The 18,664-nt window shown below is 51.8% G+C and overlaps 2 protein-coding genes across 9 annotated transcripts in view; both read right to left on the bottom strand.

Moving 5' to 3' along the window:
• Positions 1 to 203: 203 nt before the first annotated feature.
• On the bottom strand, positions 204 to 2,184 carry HAX1 (HCLS1 associated protein X-1). 2 transcript variants are annotated; one of them, XM_063420317.1, is made up of 8 exons: positions 1,892 to 2,184; positions 1,544 to 1,740; positions 1,298 to 1,449; positions 1,125 to 1,170; positions 891 to 1,006; positions 646 to 796; positions 415 to 572; positions 204 to 326 (listed from the first exon to the last, which is right to left on the bottom strand). In XM_063420317.1, exons 1-7 carry the CDS (start codon positions 1,942 to 1,944, stop codon positions 454 to 456), a joined length of 834 nt encoding a protein of 277 aa, XP_063276387.1. In that variant the 5' UTR covers positions 1,945 to 2,184; the 3' UTR covers positions 204 to 326; positions 415 to 453. The 2 variants fall into 2 exon arrangements, with proteins under 2 accessions (XP_063276387.1, XP_063276386.1); XM_063420316.1 differs by having other exon boundaries at positions 1,535 to 1,740; positions 1,892 to 2,179.
• Positions 2,185 to 2,783: 599 nt separating this feature from the next.
• The window catches only part of UBAP2L (ubiquitin associated protein 2 like), a 30,135-nt gene continuing 14,254 nt past the window's right edge, over positions 2,784 to 18,664 (bottom strand). For all 7 annotated transcript variants that reach the window (XM_063420315.1, XM_063420313.1, XM_063420312.1 and 4 more), the window contains 19 exons: positions 17,908 to 17,960; positions 16,310 to 16,395; positions 15,695 to 15,866; positions 14,652 to 14,853; positions 13,234 to 13,511; positions 12,794 to 12,966; positions 11,902 to 12,091; positions 11,253 to 11,307; positions 10,634 to 10,808; positions 10,389 to 10,461; positions 9,558 to 9,753; positions 9,372 to 9,460; positions 8,673 to 8,726; positions 7,981 to 8,062; positions 6,604 to 6,821; positions 6,410 to 6,515; positions 5,213 to 5,280; positions 4,735 to 4,932; positions 2,784 to 3,729 (listed from right to left, as the gene is read on the bottom strand). In XM_063420315.1, coding sequence (XP_063276385.1) covers positions 3,634 to 3,729; positions 4,735 to 4,932; positions 5,213 to 5,280; positions 6,410 to 6,515; positions 6,604 to 6,821; positions 7,981 to 8,062; positions 8,673 to 8,726; positions 9,372 to 9,460; positions 9,558 to 9,753; positions 10,389 to 10,461; positions 10,634 to 10,808; positions 11,253 to 11,307; positions 11,902 to 12,091; positions 12,794 to 12,966; positions 13,234 to 13,511; positions 14,652 to 14,853; positions 15,695 to 15,866; positions 16,310 to 16,395; positions 17,908 to 17,960 — 2,564 coding nt within the window. In that variant the 3' untranslated portion in view covers positions 2,784 to 3,633. The remainder of the gene's footprint in view (positions 3,730 to 4,734; positions 4,933 to 5,212; positions 5,281 to 6,409; positions 6,516 to 6,603; positions 6,822 to 7,980; positions 8,063 to 8,672; positions 8,727 to 9,371; positions 9,461 to 9,557; positions 9,754 to 10,388; positions 10,462 to 10,633; positions 10,809 to 11,252; positions 11,308 to 11,901; positions 12,092 to 12,793; positions 12,967 to 13,233; positions 13,512 to 14,651; positions 14,854 to 15,694; positions 15,867 to 16,309; positions 16,396 to 17,907; positions 17,961 to 18,664) is intronic.

Below are 18,664 nucleotides of genomic sequence, written 5' to 3' on the forward strand. Positions count from 1 at the left end.
CCTCAAGAGTAGCCTAGGGGAGGCATTAGCACAGCATCGGGCAGGGAAATGGGAGAGGGACGTTAGAAGGGAGCAGTGCAGGCAATGGAGCCTGGCAAACACTTGCACCCCTGAGGCAGCCCCTCAGGGTCATCCTGGTGGACAGGGGGAATCTGCCTCCAAACCCATAAGATTCCAGTCTGAAGGAGCATGGAAGGACACCGTTTAGCATAAATAGACTTTATTGCTCTGTACACACATACACCTGGCCCCCACAGGGGTCCCAGTGCTGCAGAAGGTGGGCAGCCTCCAGTCCAGGCACCACTTCCCAGCAAGATCTGACCCATCTACAACAAAAACAGGTGGTAAGAAGAGGCTGCTGCCCACTGCCTGCTCTGACAGGCCCAGCAAGCCCAGAGTCCCTCCAGCCTGCACCTGTCACAATATGGGCTGCTCAGTCAGGACTGGACACAACTACCAGCTCGAGAACCAGCGTCGGAAGAAGCTGCCCAGCACAGATGAGGGGTCACGCAGGTTGGCAGCATGAGGGTCATCTTGCTGTGGCCACATGCCAGGGAACTGTGCCAGCTCTCCTGAGAGGGCAGGGAGAACTCCCTCAGTGGGGGCCCCATCCACTCCCTGCGTCCTCCCCAGAACCTCACTCACGGTCATCCATGCTGACCACCTCCTCCCAGCAGTCCTTCCTCTGCCCATCCTCCTTGGTGGTGGTGATGAAGGCCTGGTCCCCCCTCCAGCGCGTCACGGTTGTCTCCTGGCGGCCCTGGCTGTCCTGCACAGTGCGGCGCTCCTCTATTGCCTGTGGAGAGTGTGCAGCCCTAAGAGACTCCCCAGGCACGGAGACGGTGTCTCCAAGCCTCCTAGAGCCCTGCTGCACCTGCAGGGACACTCACCCCATCAGGGAGAGTCACTTTGGTGACAGAGACACTCTGGAAGTAAGAGCGGGACTTGGGCTCGCTGGGTCTCAGGATGGTCCCCAGCCCCCCAGAGGAGACCTGGGAGTCCAGATCTGAGGGGAGATGTGAGACACTGGCTGCAGCAGGGGTACATGCCCCAGAGACTGTGGTAGCACAGCCAGCTGGAGCAGGGAGGGTAGAGGACACCCAGACCCTGCTCCCAGCACCCACCTTGGTCTTCCTTGAGGCCAGGAGGAGCTTGGTGAGAATCTTCCAGCTGCAAGACAAAGCCACGAACCACTGACGCCAGTGGCAGGACACAAAGCACGACACTAGGGCAGCACTGCAACAGCACAGAAGGAGCTGTTGACCCTGCGGGAGGCAGAGCCCAATCCCTCACTCACCCCTAAGAAGGGTCTCCAGGGCCGGGCCAGATCGCCGGCGCCTCCGGAGCTCCCCGGGGCTGCGCCAGCAGAGTGATTCTCTGGGTGCTTCAGCATCGAGTCCCGCAGGGGTCGCCGTGCGCTGCCTTCACCGGGGCCGGGCAGGGCGGGCTCTGGGCAGAAGGGCGTCTGTCAGGCCGAGGGACTCTGAGCAGTCCTCAGACTCAGAGAGTCCTTAGAGTCTCGCTCAGCCCTTACCGAACCCACCGAAAGGCTGCTGGGGCTCGGCCCAGAACTCCCCCAAGACGCCCAGGAGCTCGCCCATGTCCCGGAATAGCTCCTCGAAGGCGCCGCGGGACGAGCCAGGGCTGAATCCGAAGCCGAAGTCCTGGGGGGGCTGCGACACGGACGGGTCGCCATCCTCCTCGTTCCACGCCGCGCCGCCGAACAGCGGGTCCCGGGGCCTGCGCGACCGCGGCAGTGAGACACCCGGACAGCCCCGAGCAACCGGGGGGCGGCCGGGGCTGGTGGGGCAACTGGGGGTTCAGAGAGGGACAGGGCTTGTGCGAGTGGGGCCGGGAGGACCCAGGGACGGCCAAGGTGGGTCGCGGTTACCTGCAGCGTCCCGGGAACCCGAAGAAGCCGCGGAACACGTCGAACAGGCTCATCGCCCCGGGGCCCGATCCCCCTCACGCCACCGCGCCCGGGTCGCGCTGCCGCGAAGCGCCACGGCCGTAAAGCGCCGCCGGGTGTCGCGAGGCGCCGCGACAGAGGGACCAGTCCCACGTCCTCCGCGGGCTCGGGCCGCGCTCCATGGAGCGCCCCTACAGCCCCTCCCTGTGCTCCTGCAGCTCTTCCCGCGCTCCGTGCAGCGGCACCTGCGCCCCTACAGCCCTTCCCCGCGCCCCCAGCTGAGCTCCCTGAGTCCACCTCAGCCCTGCCGCTCCCCCACCAGGCGCACACAGCACAGGAGGACTCCAACCTTCCCCCTCCCCCCGGCAGGGACCCCCAAGCCCCCAGCCCCTTACCTTGCAGTGAGGAGGCTGAAGGGGAGCACAGGGTTAAGGGCAGCTCGGCGCCACTGCAGGGACAGGCCCTGTTCCTGCCGCACCAGTGGCCTCACTGCCCTCCCCTGCCCCGGTGAGCACTCTGCCCTGACTGTCCCGATGGTCTCATGGGGAGGAGGGCGCTGGGGAGAGCACCCCTCAACCTCCAAAAGGAGGACCAGGAGCACCAGAGAAGCAGGGACATAGGACAGAGCACAGCAGGAGGCAGAAATGAAGGGCGAGGGTCTGAGAGAAGGGAGGGTAGGACAGTGGGAGTATCCTGGCATCCTGCTGCCCAGTGCAGCAGCTGGGAAAAGGAAAAATCCACAAAAGGAGTGGACAAAAACACCAGCGAGAAGCTGGGGAGGCGTGGGGGAAGCACTGCCCCCACAGCCCAGGGCCGCCCACCCCCTGCACCAAAAATAGGGAAGGAGGCTGAGAAGGTGGAAAAAATACACACATCACTTTGTGATCTTTATTCTCTTCAGTAAATCCCCGCTTGGGGCTGCAGCTGAAGGGATCAAGTGGAACTGAAAAATACAAGATCTGGACTGCATAGAAAAAAAAAACCGAACAAAAAATAAAAAAACCCCAAACCAAACCAATGAACAAAACCCCACCAAAAAAAAACCAAACCAAAACAAAAAAATCCCCAACCCAAAAGCAGAAGATACTTACAGCGTGCAAAGCAGGGCAGGACCTGCACTCTGGGCCCATGAGGATGAAGGGACGCAGATGGAGAACATAAAATACCAGGGGGGACCCCTTGCTGGGGTGGGGGAGAAATGAGAGAACTAGAGGACAGCATGGGGTTTTTGTTTTTATATACAAGACACATTTATCCATTAAATTTAGAACACGGTACAAAAAAAACACTTCAACTAATTAATCTTACAATGCTGCTCATATCAATTACTGGTCTTAATCCTAATAATAAGGGGGTTTGCTGTAGGCGACTCGCAGCTTCCACTCCTTTGGATCTGAGAGATTCTGGGGGATGGGGCAGGGGATAGAAGGAGTAAAAACCAAAAAAGGCCCCTACGGCAAACGGTTCAGATCTGAATGCGGAGAGAGAGAGAAAAAAAAAGGAAAAAAAAGAAAAAAAATACAAATTCTATATTACATACAACAGGAAAGTGGCTGAAGACAGACAACGCAGAGGTGCCTGCGGCCTGCCCTGCGGGGCCCTGCCAAGGGCTGGAGGCCCGGGCCCTCCCCGCTGCAGGACTCTCTCCTCCCTGGGATCCTTCCTCATTACTGGGGTCACTGCGATTCTCTTCCAGAAGCAAGTGGTGGCGAGGGGGCCCAGCCTCAGTTGGCACCCCAGCTGTAGCTGTTGTAGGCAGACTTGTTGGCCTGGGATTTCTGGGGGATGGAGCTGCCTTGGCTGCGCTGCCCAGAGCCGCTCTGTGGGAAAGGGCAGAGAGAAAAGCAGGTGGTGAGTGCAGGGGAACCACCCCCAGCCTGCTCCACAGGGCACCGCTGGCAATGCCTCGGCCCCAGAAGATGGCCCCAGCCAGGTGCTCTGGGCAACAGCTCCTCAGCAGCCGCTGATCCACCTCAGTCCAGCTGAACTCCCTGGCACTGGTGCTGCCTCCAGCACCTCGCAGCTGCACCGTCTGTGCCCCAGCACCCCCCCTCAGCTCCACACCTTGCTCCAGGCCAGCAGTGCACAGGGCTGTGGGCAGCTCGCGTGGCCGCTGAGCAGCGGGGAAGAGGGGAGACGGGGAAGGGTTGGTACAGGTTGTGTCTGCGCGCAGGTGTGTATATGTGTGTGCACATACTGACTGAGGACCTCTCTCCTTGCCTTGCAGGCCCATGGGGGAGAAGGAAGGGGCTACATGATCCTGGGGACTCTTAGGAGCAGGGGCAGAACCCAGGGCAAGTGCAATGCATTTTCCAAGAGTTCATTACCTGATCTTCCTGCTGGCGCTGGCAGCACAGTATCATCTGCAAATATGGAAGCTGTTGCAGTACCAGGATATGTAAAATAAAGGGACAAACTATGACAATAGAAATCCATTGTTAGACCTGAAAGCTCCTGCAGGGTCGTGGCTATGACAAGTAACCCCTTTGGTGCTGCCACTCTGGGGATGGGGGAGGTTGGGATGTCCCAGATGTGTCTTTGTGAGGGGGCACCACCTGGCCTTACCTGGTGCAGCCCAGCAACAGGGGGGTTGTACAGAGTATCCACCCTGGCAGAGTGCACCCCATGCCTTCCTTCTCACCTCATCCTCTTACCAGCCCTGTGTGTATGTGCAGGTGTGAGCATGTGCACGTCACTGTGTGTGTCTGCCGCAGAGCATGAGAGAGGGAGGCAGGGAGGGAGAGAGGGATCAGGGAAGTAAAGGGGGAGCAGGAGCCCTAGGAGATACCCCAGTAAGGGGCTGAGGTGCCAGGGGCATTGCTTACCTGCCCATCCTGCTGCAGGTGATGGTGCAGGATCTGCGAGTGAGGCTGCTGATGTGGGGTCAGGATGTGCATGAACGGGGTGGGAGGGTACGCCGCCGCTGTCGCGGGGTTGATGGGGCCGCCACTGCCCAGCGCTGAAGGCAGGTTGAAGGAGGCTGCTGGGGTTCCAGTGTGAAATCCCTGCTTCTCGAAGGATTGCTAAGAAGGAGATGCCAATGGCAGAGTAAGGGCTGGGAACCAGGCTGGCAGTGTGCCCCTTCCCATCTCTACACATCACAGAACCAGAGTCAGCTTATGGTATAGAGGACAGACAGAGTCTCTTCCTATGGCTCTTTCTGAGCTTGGAATTGCTGTAAGCTGGGAAAGGTCAAGCATTTCCCTTCTCCCTGGCTGCCTAATGCAGGGGGAAGAGAGACCTCATTGCCCAGTGAGGCTGTCTCAGCTTGGCTTCTCCTCCCCAGCACTCACAGACACTAACCTGAGTTTTGGAGTAGACAGAGCCCGAGATGTCTGGCACGCCTGTATTACTGGATGTCACAGATACACCTGGGGAGAAGGGAGAGGTGGGTGTTAGGCAGCAGCCAGTGGGTGAGCAGGAGCTGCTTGTTGCTAACACCAGCAACACTTGGTGGAGAGCTCCAGGCATCAGAGAAGATCCGCAGATAAACTGGCCTGGGCAGCCAGGCCCTGGCACGACCACATGCAAAGCACCCATGTAAGTTATTTTGCTCTGGACACACATGGTTTCAAAATACTTCCAGAAACCAGCTGAAGGGCTGGCTGCCACTCAGAGAAACACACAGAGAACAGCAGGTCTGAGGAGAGCTGGGGAATGCAATGGACAGATAGGGAAACCCACACCATGTGGCACAGCAGCAAGAACAGCCCAAAAGCTCCTTGGGTGTAAAATAGGTAACTGCATGTAGAGACAATTCAGCTGTGGGCAGGGATGGCTGGTGCAGTGACTGACAACACAAGTCCCATGGGATGTTGGCTGTCCATAAAAGAGGGTGGCCCAGAGAACACCTCAGCCATCATTTAATGGCTGGGAAAAGTGCTGAAATGAAAGCAGTTTAAAGGACTCAGCACCAGGTGACCTGGTATAAAGCTGAAATACCTTTGCAAAGAGAAAATACTATCTCAAAGGGCTCTAATGCAGTGAAAAAAAGTGACAAAAGGAATTTAAAGACTGGAAGAGAGAGCCAAATGCAGCCCTGCGTACATCAGCCAGACACCAACCAAGTACCAAAACAGGCAGCAGGTTCATGATCTTCCCACATCTTTGAATCAAGGACACTTCCCTAGAAAGTGTCTGCCAAACACTGGTGGGAAACAAGTTCAAATCCAGAACAACTGCTGTTCTGTTAATCACATATAGGCAGTTAAACATCAAACCAAACAACTCAGCAGCTTAAGCTTCTGATAGTAGTCCAAGGGCCCAGACAGCTGACAGTGGGGCACAGAGGAGAGCATGAAGTGATTTATAAACCCCTAAACACGCTCCAGACCTGGACGCAGAACAATCCTGGGCCTTTCTAAGGATAATCAAACTAGCTGGGAGCAGCACTCCTGGCATTTTTCTCTATTACTGCTGTAAGACAGCAGTCCCCATCACAACCAGTAAGACTGGGAGCAAATCCTCCTGCTGTGGAAGGTGCTTTTGTGGGTCTCTTACCAGTGCTGTACCCATGAGAGCCATAGCCACTGGGCTGCTGGAAAGGGGTCGCTGATGCATTGACGCTGACATTCACACCATGCTGCTTGGAAGAGGTAGGAGCAACCTACAGAACAGGGAGGAACAGAGTGAGAAGAGGCTTTGCTGTGCCACCCTTCTGTCCAAATCCCACACCTTGCCTCTGGGAAACTCACAGGGAACACAGCGGGCCCATACTGAAAGGTGCTGGGCAGCCCTGGTACCCCTGTGTAGTATGGCAGACTGGTGTAACTGTAGCCAGGAGGCAGCGCCGGGTTCAGGAACGTCTGCTGCGTGGTGTGGTGAGTCTGGGTCTGGCTCTGCTGAGGCTGTGCCAGAGTTGTTGCAGGAGCAGGGGAAGAGGCATCACCACGGCCAAATTTTGTTAAATCACCTGAAACAGAGGAGGTGAGAGTGAAGAACAGATGCTAGATCCTGGCCCATTCCAACTCAGCCCAAAGGTGACCAGTGTTTTGATAAACAGTGACTTCAATCACACCGCCCCCCAACACCTTCTGCCAGTGCCAAGGACTGTGGCCTTCAGACCTTTGCACACTGATAAGGTGAAGCTGTTAATTGGTCCTTGGCCCTAACAGCACTACAGAAGCAAAGGGAAGCCACAGTAGCTAAGCACACAATCTGGCACTGGTTAAACCTGCTAGCAGAGCCTGATGAGCTCTAGCAGAGATAGACCTGTCCCTCGTCCCTCTCTATGCACCACCAACAGGACTGAACACAACCCAGATCCTTGCCTGGGCTGTGCAGGTCTTGGCTGCAGGGCTGGGGGAAGCTCCCTGAGCTGATCCTGATGAGCACCTGCTTGGCTCTTCCGTGCACTCTCCTATTCAGAGCTCACACAGTGCCATGCTCTGAGCTTGGCATTTCAGCCTCAGCTGGGCAAAGGCAGTTCCACACAAACCAGCTCCTGCCAAAGCTGAGGAGAAGTGGTGCTGGAAAAAGAGCGAATCTTCAAGTGCCACCATTCCTAAAGCATGTGAAAGCTCAGCACAGTCACTGCCCACTGCAGATTGGTAGTGCATTAATGCACTTACCAAGGTCAGTGAGGTCATACACCCACTGGGTGCTTGGGTTGAGTTTGACAGGTCTCAAATTTCTCATTTGCTTTCTCCATCCACAGGAAAAAAAAAAAACAAACCACAAACACAAACTTCTCCGTATTTTGTATTTCTTTCTATTTTTACTCTCAGTCCTTGAGAAACACTGCTTACCATCTCCATCACAACTACCTGGAAAGTGGCCCCCCAGTTGTAGGCCTTGCAGAATCTTTCAGCCCTTCCTCATTCCCTTTCCAACTGCCCCATTACTGCCCCATTACCCTACTTTGCCCACGTCTTCCTAGTATCAGGCCTTAACACAGCCAGATGCTCTAAGAGTACGCAAGAATTTAGCCGTGAGAGGCAAGCTCCAAACCAAAAGCAGTGCAGGAGGCACAGTGCAGGTGCAGATCTAGCTCCAAAGACAAAGACACAGGACACTAGCAGAAGCAGCACAAACCCTGATGGGACAGAAATCAGAGCAGTCTTTTTCCCTACCAGAGTATGGATTGCTGCTCAGGCTGCCATCTCTTCCAGTCAGTGGTGTGGTGGGTGTAGGGAATGGGATGCTGTAGTAATCCTGATGAATAAAAAAAGGAGAAGACACTTTATATCAGCTCTGTCCAAAAGCAGTATCTTTTGGGAGAGAGGAATTTCTGTACTGTAGCTGCAAGATATGTCCGAGTACTGCAGTTCAATCAGCCACATCCACCAGGCTGATCATGACCTACAGCAGACCCAGCTTTTTGTAGCATGTACCATCCCCCTTATCTGGCCATTAGAAGAACCAAATAAGGTCTACTGGTATGCAGTTCTTAAATTGCCTAGACTTCCCCCTGCTTCACAAGAAAATGGACATGTCCTGTTGCTAAATAAAGCCCATTCTCATCAGGTATTTAGTCACTGGCTCTGTTATGGATCAAAGGTGAATCTCTATAACAACCCTGCTATTGTAACTCATGCTCCCTGGCTCCAAAAGAAATACTGCTAGTATGAGTAACTCGTGCTGCCAACTCCCAATGTGCCAAGGAGCAACTGATTAACTCCTCACTGCTGCTACAGAGAGGGGCATCCCCTCAGCAGCCCTTTTTGCCAGCTCTTCAGGACTGCTGCTTGGATGGAGACTGCCCCATCTCTGTCCAAGCAGCACCCATGGAAGAGGCATGTCCTTACCATTCTGCAGTACTCACCAACGGGAATCTCGTCTGGAGCATTTGCAGGTCATCATATCCATACACCTGTGGCTAGAAAAAGAGGCAGAGATGACATTAGGGACATGGACTACTTAAGGACACTTAATTTTAGATTAAACATTTAGATAAATGTGAGTGAAAGCCGTAAGTAGCCAGTCAGCAGCCACAGGAGCCACCAGGTGCAGGCAGAGCCTCTACACAGGTTGATACTGCCAGAAGTTTCTGTGAGTTGCTCACAGGAAAGTGCTCCAGACCATGAAGTCACTAAACAGTCTTCCTCTGGAAATCATCCAAAACTGAAGTCTATCCTCACCTTTAGAAGAGGGTGTGACACACACTCCTAGACTTTGTGGCCACTGCTACACTTGCCCTGACTGTTTACCTTTTATCACACCACGTTTCTAACACAGCTCTGTGCTTCCACACACTGTGCTCTGCCCAAGGGCTCTTCAAAGGCCAGAGAGGCTGCAGGGAACAGGCATGTAGACTCTGCTCTGGGGTGATCGTGACACACATTTACCCCTACAGGCACGTGGAAATCATGGAATAAACAGCAGGTCCAAACTCTGCCTGTCCAAGGCAGCCCTGCTGGGCTGTGTCACAGATTTTAGTTTCCCCACCACGCTACATCCCTCACTGCTGCAGAGGAGCTGGGAAGGACCTGGTGGCATGACACCTCTGCCAAGTTCCACTCACCGGATAGGCATGTAGCAACCCTGGAGCCATGATGTATGGATTAGGCAACAACGGTGGGACTCCAGGAGGGAGATTGGGAGGGGCTTTTCCTGAAAAAGGAAGAGAAAGGGAAAGTTCCACAGTGAAGAAAAGAGCAAAAGCTTGCTCTCACGCCCTTCTCTGGTACAGCAGTACCCAGGAAAGTACCTGATGTGGTTGCAACGGAGCTGCGAGTCGAGGCTGTCACTGTGGAGTTGCTGCTGAGGCTGAGGCCCAGGCTGCTGACGCTGCTGAGGCTGGATGAAACGCTGACAACCGGTGGGGGAGCTGACACGGTGCTGGAGGAGGTGGAGAAAGTACTAGCAGAAGAATGGAGGCTTGCTTCACTCTCCACACTTGTGTGCTAGGGAAGGAAGGGAGGAGAGTCAGGGGATCAGGCAGCTGAAACCAAGTGCACAGGTACCACAGGACACTCTCTACACAGAACATTATGCACCTCTATCTGGATCTGGATGTTTCTGCAGTGAGCCTGACTTAAATCCAAAGTCCTGACAGCAGCCTAATGATTACAAACCTCTCTCATGGTTACATCCCAACACATTTGTGTGATGAGTGGAGCAGGGCTTGACACCACATTTGCAGCAGGGTGATTTATTCTGCTGCAGAAGCCAATACCCAGGAACTGTACTGCAACAGCCCCAGCAGTACAGGTATTTATTTGGTTCCACTGCATCAGCTACCAGTTTGCTCTGACATGTGGCTGTGACTCTGCAGCACCTTCAAGGGCTACTACAGGCTCAAAAGAAGGCGTTGCTCAGTCAGAAACAGGCAGGGTGTCAACAGCCTTGAGCCACAGGTGCACAGTGTTCTGATATAACCCTCTGTCATTTCTCAGCCCACAGCATCCAAACTCCAGCAGGACAGCCAGCAGCCTGGCAGCTCCTGTCACAACTGCAGCTCCAAGGTCAGGCACCCCAGCAGACCCCACCAAGCTGTGCAGAAATGGGGTACACAGTGTGAGAGCACAGCCAGACTCACCAAAAGAGTTGAAGTTGATGTTCGCCCAGAGGATGTGGATGAGGACAGATTGTTCTGCTGGGTGGGTAATGCACTGATGGAAGAGAAATAAAACATTGTCAGACCAAGGTGAGAGAGTCAACATGGGTAGCACCATCCCATTTCCCATCTGCTCAAATGAGATAAGTCATCTTAGTCTTCCTCATTGCCTGAGATAGACTCCTGCTTCTAGTTCTGCTTCTTCAGAAATCCACCCCCCCACTGACCTGCTGAGCTGGGCAGTGGTTGTACTGGGGAGCTCCTCGCTGTGGCTCAGGCTGCTCAGAGCTGTTGAGTGTTGGCTGGCTGTTGTCAGCAAGGACGATGCAGACACCCCATCATTGAGAGGTGCAATACTGGGAGCAGAGGGGGAGTCAGACTTCACTGCAGGGCCTGTAGCACCTGAGAACAAAAGCCTTGGGTTAAGGGCAGCTACTGGCAACCTCCAGAGGGTAACACAAGGGCAAGGATCAGCAGGTGCTCAGCTAGAGGTGCTGGGAGATTTGGGGTTTCCCTCAGTGCTGCCAAACAGTTATACACTTAAGATTGTGTTCTACATCTCACTTTACCCCAACACTATCATTGGCTCTGGAAAGAGCTTCAAGACCTACAGATGAAGTGCTTTCCACACACAAAGCAGAGTAAATTATTGTCACAGGTGATTCTTCGAGGACCTCAAGGATCAGCAGAAAGCTGAAGGTTTTATGGCAAGCAAATAATCTGAATGGCAGCAATTAGTCCAGCAAGGGAAGGACTTGCTATCAGCACAGATAAAACTTCTCATTTAAAGCAGAGAACATGAGCACAACAGATGCAGGACACTTGCTGTACTGGCAAGACTCTTACCTTCAACAGCCTGTGTGGTTTGTAATGGCGTGGGTTGTACAGAACTGAAACCATTCTGAAGAAGAAGAGAAAAAAGGAGTACTGGGCATTTTAGCTGTGCATTTCCAGAAGCAGAGTGTCACCTCTCTCCCACACTCCCGTCCGCAGTTCTGAAAAGGTCATGCTACCAGCATGTGTCACCAGACTGTGTTTGGGTCAGTCCCAAGGTCTAGCCCCAGGCCAGCATGGTCCCCAAGTGTATAACAGGGACATCAGGGCAAGAATTTTCTCTACTGCTGGTAGTTAGACTACCTCAACATTCTCAATACAAATTCATTAGCCAAACCCGATGTTACTGAACCGGTGTGCAGCATACAAGAACCAAACCCTTAACACAGAACAGAATTATTTGTCTGCATGCCCCTCTCTAGCAGGGTAACTGTACATGACACAACATCTACCCTGCAGTCAACTTGACTGCTGTTAACCCCAGCAGTCCAGGCCCAGGCACAAAACACAGCAGCCAGAAGAGAGCTCTCTTTAGAGCTCACGAGCCACACAGTGAGGCTAGAGGATCACAGGACCATTTGATAAGTTATTCAGCTTCCCCCAAGACACTTCACACATGAGGCTCACTCAGCACAACAGGTGAGCAAAGCTGTTCTCTTACCTTAGCTTGGGTCAGATCTTTCTGGGGTGAGGAGGAGATCGAATTTGGGTATCGCCTCGTCTGGGTGGATCTCTGTTCGTACAGTGGTCCCTGAGCACTGTTCTGGGAGGTAAATGTTGCTGTCTGTATTGTGCCACTCTGGTAACCAGACTCCTGGCTTTGATTGGACGAAATTGTGGATGAAGATTCACTACAAAGGAAAAAAAACAGTGTTCCTCCATTTTCCTCCAAAACAGCTCTGCTATAAGCTGCTGACCCACACTGGGCTCTTCGCTTTCTTCACTTCAAATACTCAAGATGAAAAGCCCCGAGCATCAGTATAAAGGCACCACATGAAGCAGCCAAGCCAAGAAACATGCCCAGAGAGCAGAGCTGGCCCAACCATGGACATCCAGCTGCAGCTTTGCCTCACACACTGCTGTGCCTTAGGCAACACTTCAACACTGAGTAGCTGCTACCACTCAGGTCCCAGTACTCAAGAGACTGGCCAGTTACTAAGGGTCAGCCCAACAGAAGACAAACGCACCATCACTGTAGATACACCTACCCCACTGTGTCCCAATTTGCCAGGCAAAAAGAAGGACAAAGCACTCAGAACCTGCTCACCAGAGACATGGAGCAGTTGTACTGGGGATTCCCCTCCTGTGCTTTCAACAACACAGTTTAAGGGCTGCAGGAAAACTGCTTTCTGTGCAAGTACCACAGGCCAAAGAGCCACAGAGCTGACCGATGAGTCTGCTGGCAACTTGTGCTTTGCTGTTGCATACATTGTCCCCCCCTTGTGACCACAGCACAGTCAGAAGGGGTCTACTAGTATGCATGACAATTCATGTCCACAGGACTAGTGAAATTCTAAAGCTGCCTGCTTGGATTAGAAGGTTCCTGTCCTCACCTGGCCGAGCTGGTGTAGAGGCTGCTCTGAGGCTGGCTAACGGCGGCACTGGTTGTGGGCGTTGACTCATACTCGGCAAGAACAGGCTCCGAACCAAACTGTAACGCCCCAAACTGCAGGTTTAGCCCTGAGATATCCGACGAGCCAGGCATTTCCACCGCAAGTGCAGGAATCTGCAAGGGAGGAACAACAGCACAGGTCAATCCTTCCCAGTGATTAGCCCAGAGAATGACTAATACCCAGCACACAAGGGCAGTTACAGGCTTACAGCCCTGGAATTACACTGTTCCACCCAGGCAGGCACACAACTCCATCACCTCCACAAACACTCAGTGCTAACAGCAGGAAGGCCAAGCCTAGACCTTCCCTCAGCAGGCCAAATGCCTGTTTGTGCAGCTCTAACACAACCTGATGCCTCCTTCCCCACCATTGGTCTGCACCTTTGATGTTAACGATGCTTTTTTTCTTTGCTGCTTGAGCTTCTGCTGTGCTGGCTGGGGACTTGAGGACTGGTTGTCCGAAGACCCTGGGGACATCTGAGGAACTGGATTGGTTTTGCTAGGCAGTGGTGAGGATGGGGGTGCCGGTGTGGTTGTGGAGGCAGTCACCACAGGCTGCTTCTCCTGCATGAACACTTCTATCATGGTTGAAGTTGATGTGAAGCCCTGACGCTTGGTAAAGGGACTATGCACGGAAGAGTCTGTTGGGTTCTTGAGATCTGTGGGACAAGACAGAGGTGAGTTAGCAGGGTTTGTTTCCTTAAAAATAAATCAAATTCTGACACCAAGAAAAATAAATCCTTTTCCTCTATGTTTCATCCTGAAGCCTGTTAAGCATCTCTGCTCCCAGCCTCATGCTCTCACCACCATCAATGCCAAGCCTTTTTAAGCACTTCTTCCCTCAGTTGCTTCCACCATCCCTACAGAACAAAGCCAACTTACACAGCAGAAGTCCTCCATTCAACAAGAAAAGCTGGACTTCAGAGACCCTCATGTGGAGACACCGCATGTCAGAGTCCTGCAGGCCACTTCCTTCCCCTCTCTGTTAACATTCCTGCATTCCACTGCCTCCCCCTTCCCCTGCAGGGACTAGGTATCTCCAAGCAACATCACTGCTTGGGGCTGCCTACCATCAGGTGTTGGCACTACTTTCCTCCTCTGACTAAGCCTTTCCAAGTTTATTCAAAATCAACTCCTAGTCTCTGTGACTCTCCTCTGAGGCTTCTTGTCTGAGAAGATCATAAGCTGCCAACACTGACTGTCACTAGGAAAGGGCTCAATTTTTCTTCAGCTTAGATTTGAACCAGAGCCATTTCCCTGTAACAAGCACAAGCTGAAGGGAATGACAGTAGCACTCAACCACAGCAAAATTCAGCTTCTCATCTGAAAAGAACCTCTCAATCTCTGTTTATTCCCTCATGCCAACCCAGAGATAGAGTTACTTCTTGGCATTTAAGTGTAAATCACCTTAAAAGATAATAGGACTTCAGCAGGGAGAGGAGACTGACATGAGCTTGTATTTGGGAGCTGTACTCCAGAGATGCCCTTTCAGACCTTTTTCTGGCACAGCTTTACACCAGGAAGTAGTTCTGCAGACTCTGAGAGGCTCAGGAACATCAGATCCCTGGCCCTGAAAATGTCTGGAATGACAGATTCAACTGTTCCAAGTATAAAAAGAACAGTTATAGATTCACACACACTATTACATTTTAGTCTCACCCACAGCTCTCTTAATTTTTCCAGCTCAGCTAAATTGGTTGTGAACCAACCCTCTGCTGAATCCCTCCCACCGCTGCTCACAGCATGCCTCTGCAGTTCTGGGGGAACATGTTCCATTCTGGGGAGCTGCTTTTCCTTACCATACTGCACCAGAGACGAGGTCTGTGTGGTAGATCCCATGTCCCAGGAAGCAGCAGTGGTGCTCCCAGCAGGCTGGGTGTGCTGAGCTGCCAACTGAGCCAATGCCTGAGCTGTCTTGAACTGCTCCAGGAACTGTGACCCTGTAGTACTGCTGCCTTTGGCCTCTCCGACATCTCCAAACCCTTTCCCCAACATGTTCACCTGCAATTTCAGCAAGGAGATAAAGTCAATGTCTCCCATGGCTTGGAACTTGGCTCACAGGACAGGTACATCTCTGAACATTAAGCCCAAACACACTGTACTCTGCTGCTTCTCACTGGGTGCCTCAGTTCAACACTCTCGAGCTGCAAAGGCACACACAGCTGCTGGCAGGAAGAGCTCCTGTTTCTTTCCCAGCCTCCACACAGGTATGCTCATCTCTTGCCCAAGCCACGCCACAGCACAGTGTCACAGGGGGTTACAAAGGAAGTTAACAGACAGGATCTTAAAAAAATGTACTGAATTATTCTCATGCATTTAGTTGCACAAAAAGAGAAACACCAGGAGATTTTGGCTTTATAGTCAATGTGGTTTTGAAAATCTTTCCTCAACTATTGCACCATTAAGTCAACAATTTCTATTTCTTTTTGCTGAAGTTACACAAAGCAGCATCTGTCCAGGTCTGTGCACATCCCTGAATCTGGCTCAATGTCTCCTTCCTTCTCCTGTCAGCAGATGCCAGCATTCCATCCCACACCAGTTCTGTTTCTCAAATTGTTGGAATGGTAAGTCCTGGACCAAAAGAGCTTTTCCTTTCCTTTAGGCAGGAATGAAGCATGTGTTGCAAATCTGACAAGGGCAGCAGGGGAAGAATTATCACAATTATTTCAAATTGAGCAATGAACTTCAGGCCACTGCTTTTAAAGCAGACTAGCAAATTATTTGGCTCTACCAGCCCCAAGCAGCAAGCATCAGGACTGTATTTCCTATATTGCCCAAACAGACAACAGGGGATATGCAACCTCAGCCAAACACCCACTGGCAGAGATCAGCATTTCCTTACCATGCTGTGGTGAGAGAAAGAGTTTCCAGAGGCAGGCTGGGATAGAGCACTCTGCTTAGAATTGCTGAACACCAGTGGCTGCGCCAGGGAAGGAGTCTGGGATGACTCCAGGTTTGTTGACTCATTCTCCACAGAAGAGGGTGTCTTTCCTAGCAGGACTGCGAGATCAATTCTGGGTAGATAAAGACCCACGGAGGTTACCAGAAGCTCCCACTTCCATTAGAGCAGTATTCCCCCTCCAGCCTCACAGCTTTTACTTTACAAATTGAAGAGAAAACTGCAGAATGTTAACTCACAACTGCCAGTAGCAACCTGAAAAAGACAAACTGACCAAGCAAGACCCTGCATGGCCTTTGATTTTAAATCACACTTTATGTTAATTAAACACACCAAAATGCCCCCAAACCTGAAGAACCAGCAACAGAGCCTAGGAAAATTCTGATCCAGGATTAGGACCTAAAAACTACTAAGTCAACTCTTCCATTTAAATCCACCTCATCTCATTCAGGGCTGCTGCATTTGAGCCAGCTAGTAAGGTTTTGCTGAAGATGGCAAATTGCTCTGAGACTCATGTGCTGTATTTCCCAGGTAAACCACATCACCATGGGTTCTCACCTTTGTCCAGCTGTGATTGTCACATTCTCGGCAGGCAGAGGCACTGAAGACACATTGGAAGCTGTGAAGATCTTTGTCTCTGACAGCTGAAAGATTAAAAAAGAAAAAATAATCCAAAAGTGAGAACGACACCTCATAACAGTCCCTACGACGCAAAGCACATGAATGTTTGAGACAAACAGCCACAGAAGAACTCAAGAAATTCAAGTGCTTAGACTGAAACTTCTCTAGCCTTTGGCTCCCACCAGAATCAGCTTCTATTTCATTTGTTTCTTCTCAGGCAAGTGCACAAATCACCTGTCAGTGGGAAAAAAAACAAACAAAAAAACCCCAAAAAGAACCCCCAAACCTCTCAAATGCTTCTACAAATATCCTGTAGTCCACAAATCCCCTAGGGTTGCCCTAGGACCTTGGGCTGTTGCTCTGAGTCAATGGCCTGCAGCACAGACCTGCAAAAGCCCCTGCACAGGTAGGTGCAAGCACTGGTTGCAAAGTCAAAGAGAAACTCTGGATCCATAGATGAGCGCCCAATGATCTGGGCTCACCTGGATAATCTGACCAACAAGTCTACTTCAACTGTGGAAGGGAAAATAACATTGCTCAAAAACTGGTGGAGGGTTAGTGATGACCTATGGTATAGCCTGAAACATATCTGAACATGAACAGCTTCTATTCCAGACTGAGGAGCTGCTACAAACTGAACTGCCAAAGTTTAGAAGTTTAGTTTAAAAGTTTAAAGTTTAAAAAGTAAATCCAGAACTCCTGGGAGCATCTCACAAACACTGAAGGCTCTCAGAAGCTCCCTTCTAGCAGACCTGACTGAACAAAGAAAAGCTGCTCATATCTCCAAAAACAGCAGTAGTGCTTCCCTCAGGTGGTGCCTGAAAAATAAATGCTTCCCATGCTTGCCCATTGTGTTGGCTGAGCCAAAATGAGCACACAAAACTCAATACTAACACACCCAATCCTGCTCTCATCCGCAAGAACAGAAGTCCTGCCTTGATTTGGAGAGGGACTGAAGCCCATTTCAGAAGAAACTTATAGATAGGCATTAACAGAAGGTGCTAACAATGTCCATTCTCTCCTGAAGGAGACATCAGGTAGAGAGCACAAGGTGGTGAGACACATCAGAGAGCAAATCAGAGGCTAAAGTCAAGACCTTCTTTTCCATCCAAATCACAAGGACCAGCAGAGGCACATGATATGCATGAAACCGTGGAACTGCTGCTGGTGTGATGAAAGGCAAACCTTCTCCAGCTGCCACTCCACCAGAGGAGTGGAGCAAGAGTCCTGTGTGGAGTCAGGCCAGTTTTTGGAAGAATTCCATCTTGCAGTTACAGGAAATGAGAGGACCAGCCTCAATGCCCCAGGAGATATCTCCCTGTCTTGGGCTCTTATGACAAGCTCTATAATATATATCCTGTAGAGGATGCAACAATTACTTATTCATCATAGCTCTCAGAGCTGGGAGCCTGCCTGGTGTTCTGTCCACAGTTTGGAGAGGATGGGCTTTGAGCTCCCCTAGCAGCTCTGTGTGTAGAGACAGGACAGCAGCTGCTGGCAGATGCACAGAGGAGATGGGTTCAGAAAATACCTACATCTTCATTCCAGTCCTCCGTGCCCCATTCTTCTGTTGCTGCCCTCCATGCACCTATAAGGACAACAACAGGTATAGAAGTTATGGATGCATCAAAGCTCTACCTCCAACAGCTGGGGAAGCACTTTGCAGGCAGCCAGGAGGATTTCTATTTGCCAATCAGACAAGTTAAAGCAGTCAATCTCAACCCACATTTTACAGTCAAGGTACTGTGATGGGATTGCCCCTGCCTTGCTGGTGCAGGCTGGGATGAAAAAAAGGGACTGCTGGGCTGGCAGATAGGGCAATGAACACCCTCCCAACACCCAAAAGGAGAGCTGAGCTGTGCAAGGAAGCCCCAGCATCGTCTCCAGCCTCCTTGTGCCATTTCCCTGGCTTCCCCTTGACCTTCAGCAGCTGTAGGTTTGTGCACCCCCAAGCAGTCAGTGTTACCCCAGCACCTCAGGCCTCCCTCATGGGCTTCCTGCCAGCTCTGGCACAGGATCTCACCATCCAGGTAACCCCCAGGTTTCTATAAAACTTAAGGATAACTGAGCAATTCCCATGATTCATGTTCCACTCCACCAAAAAAAGTCTTGAAATGTCAGCATTTCAGAACCTCCTGTGCTCAGGCAAATGAGATTCAGAAAAGAAAATTTATGGGACTAAGAAATTCCTGCATTTTCTGTGACCAGTTTCAGAGATAGTTTCAAAGTGTGCAGCTTAAAGTACCAGGGAGAAAAGCAGGAAACTTCAGCTGCGATCCAACACAGCGCAAT

The sequence above is a fragment of the Prinia subflava genome, chromosome 31 (genome assembly GCF_021018805.1).
Source record: "Prinia subflava isolate CZ2003 ecotype Zambia chromosome 31, Cam_Psub_1.2, whole genome shotgun sequence".
In the NCBI taxonomy this organism is placed as follows: Eukaryota; Metazoa; Chordata; class Aves; order Passeriformes; family Cisticolidae; genus Prinia; species Prinia subflava.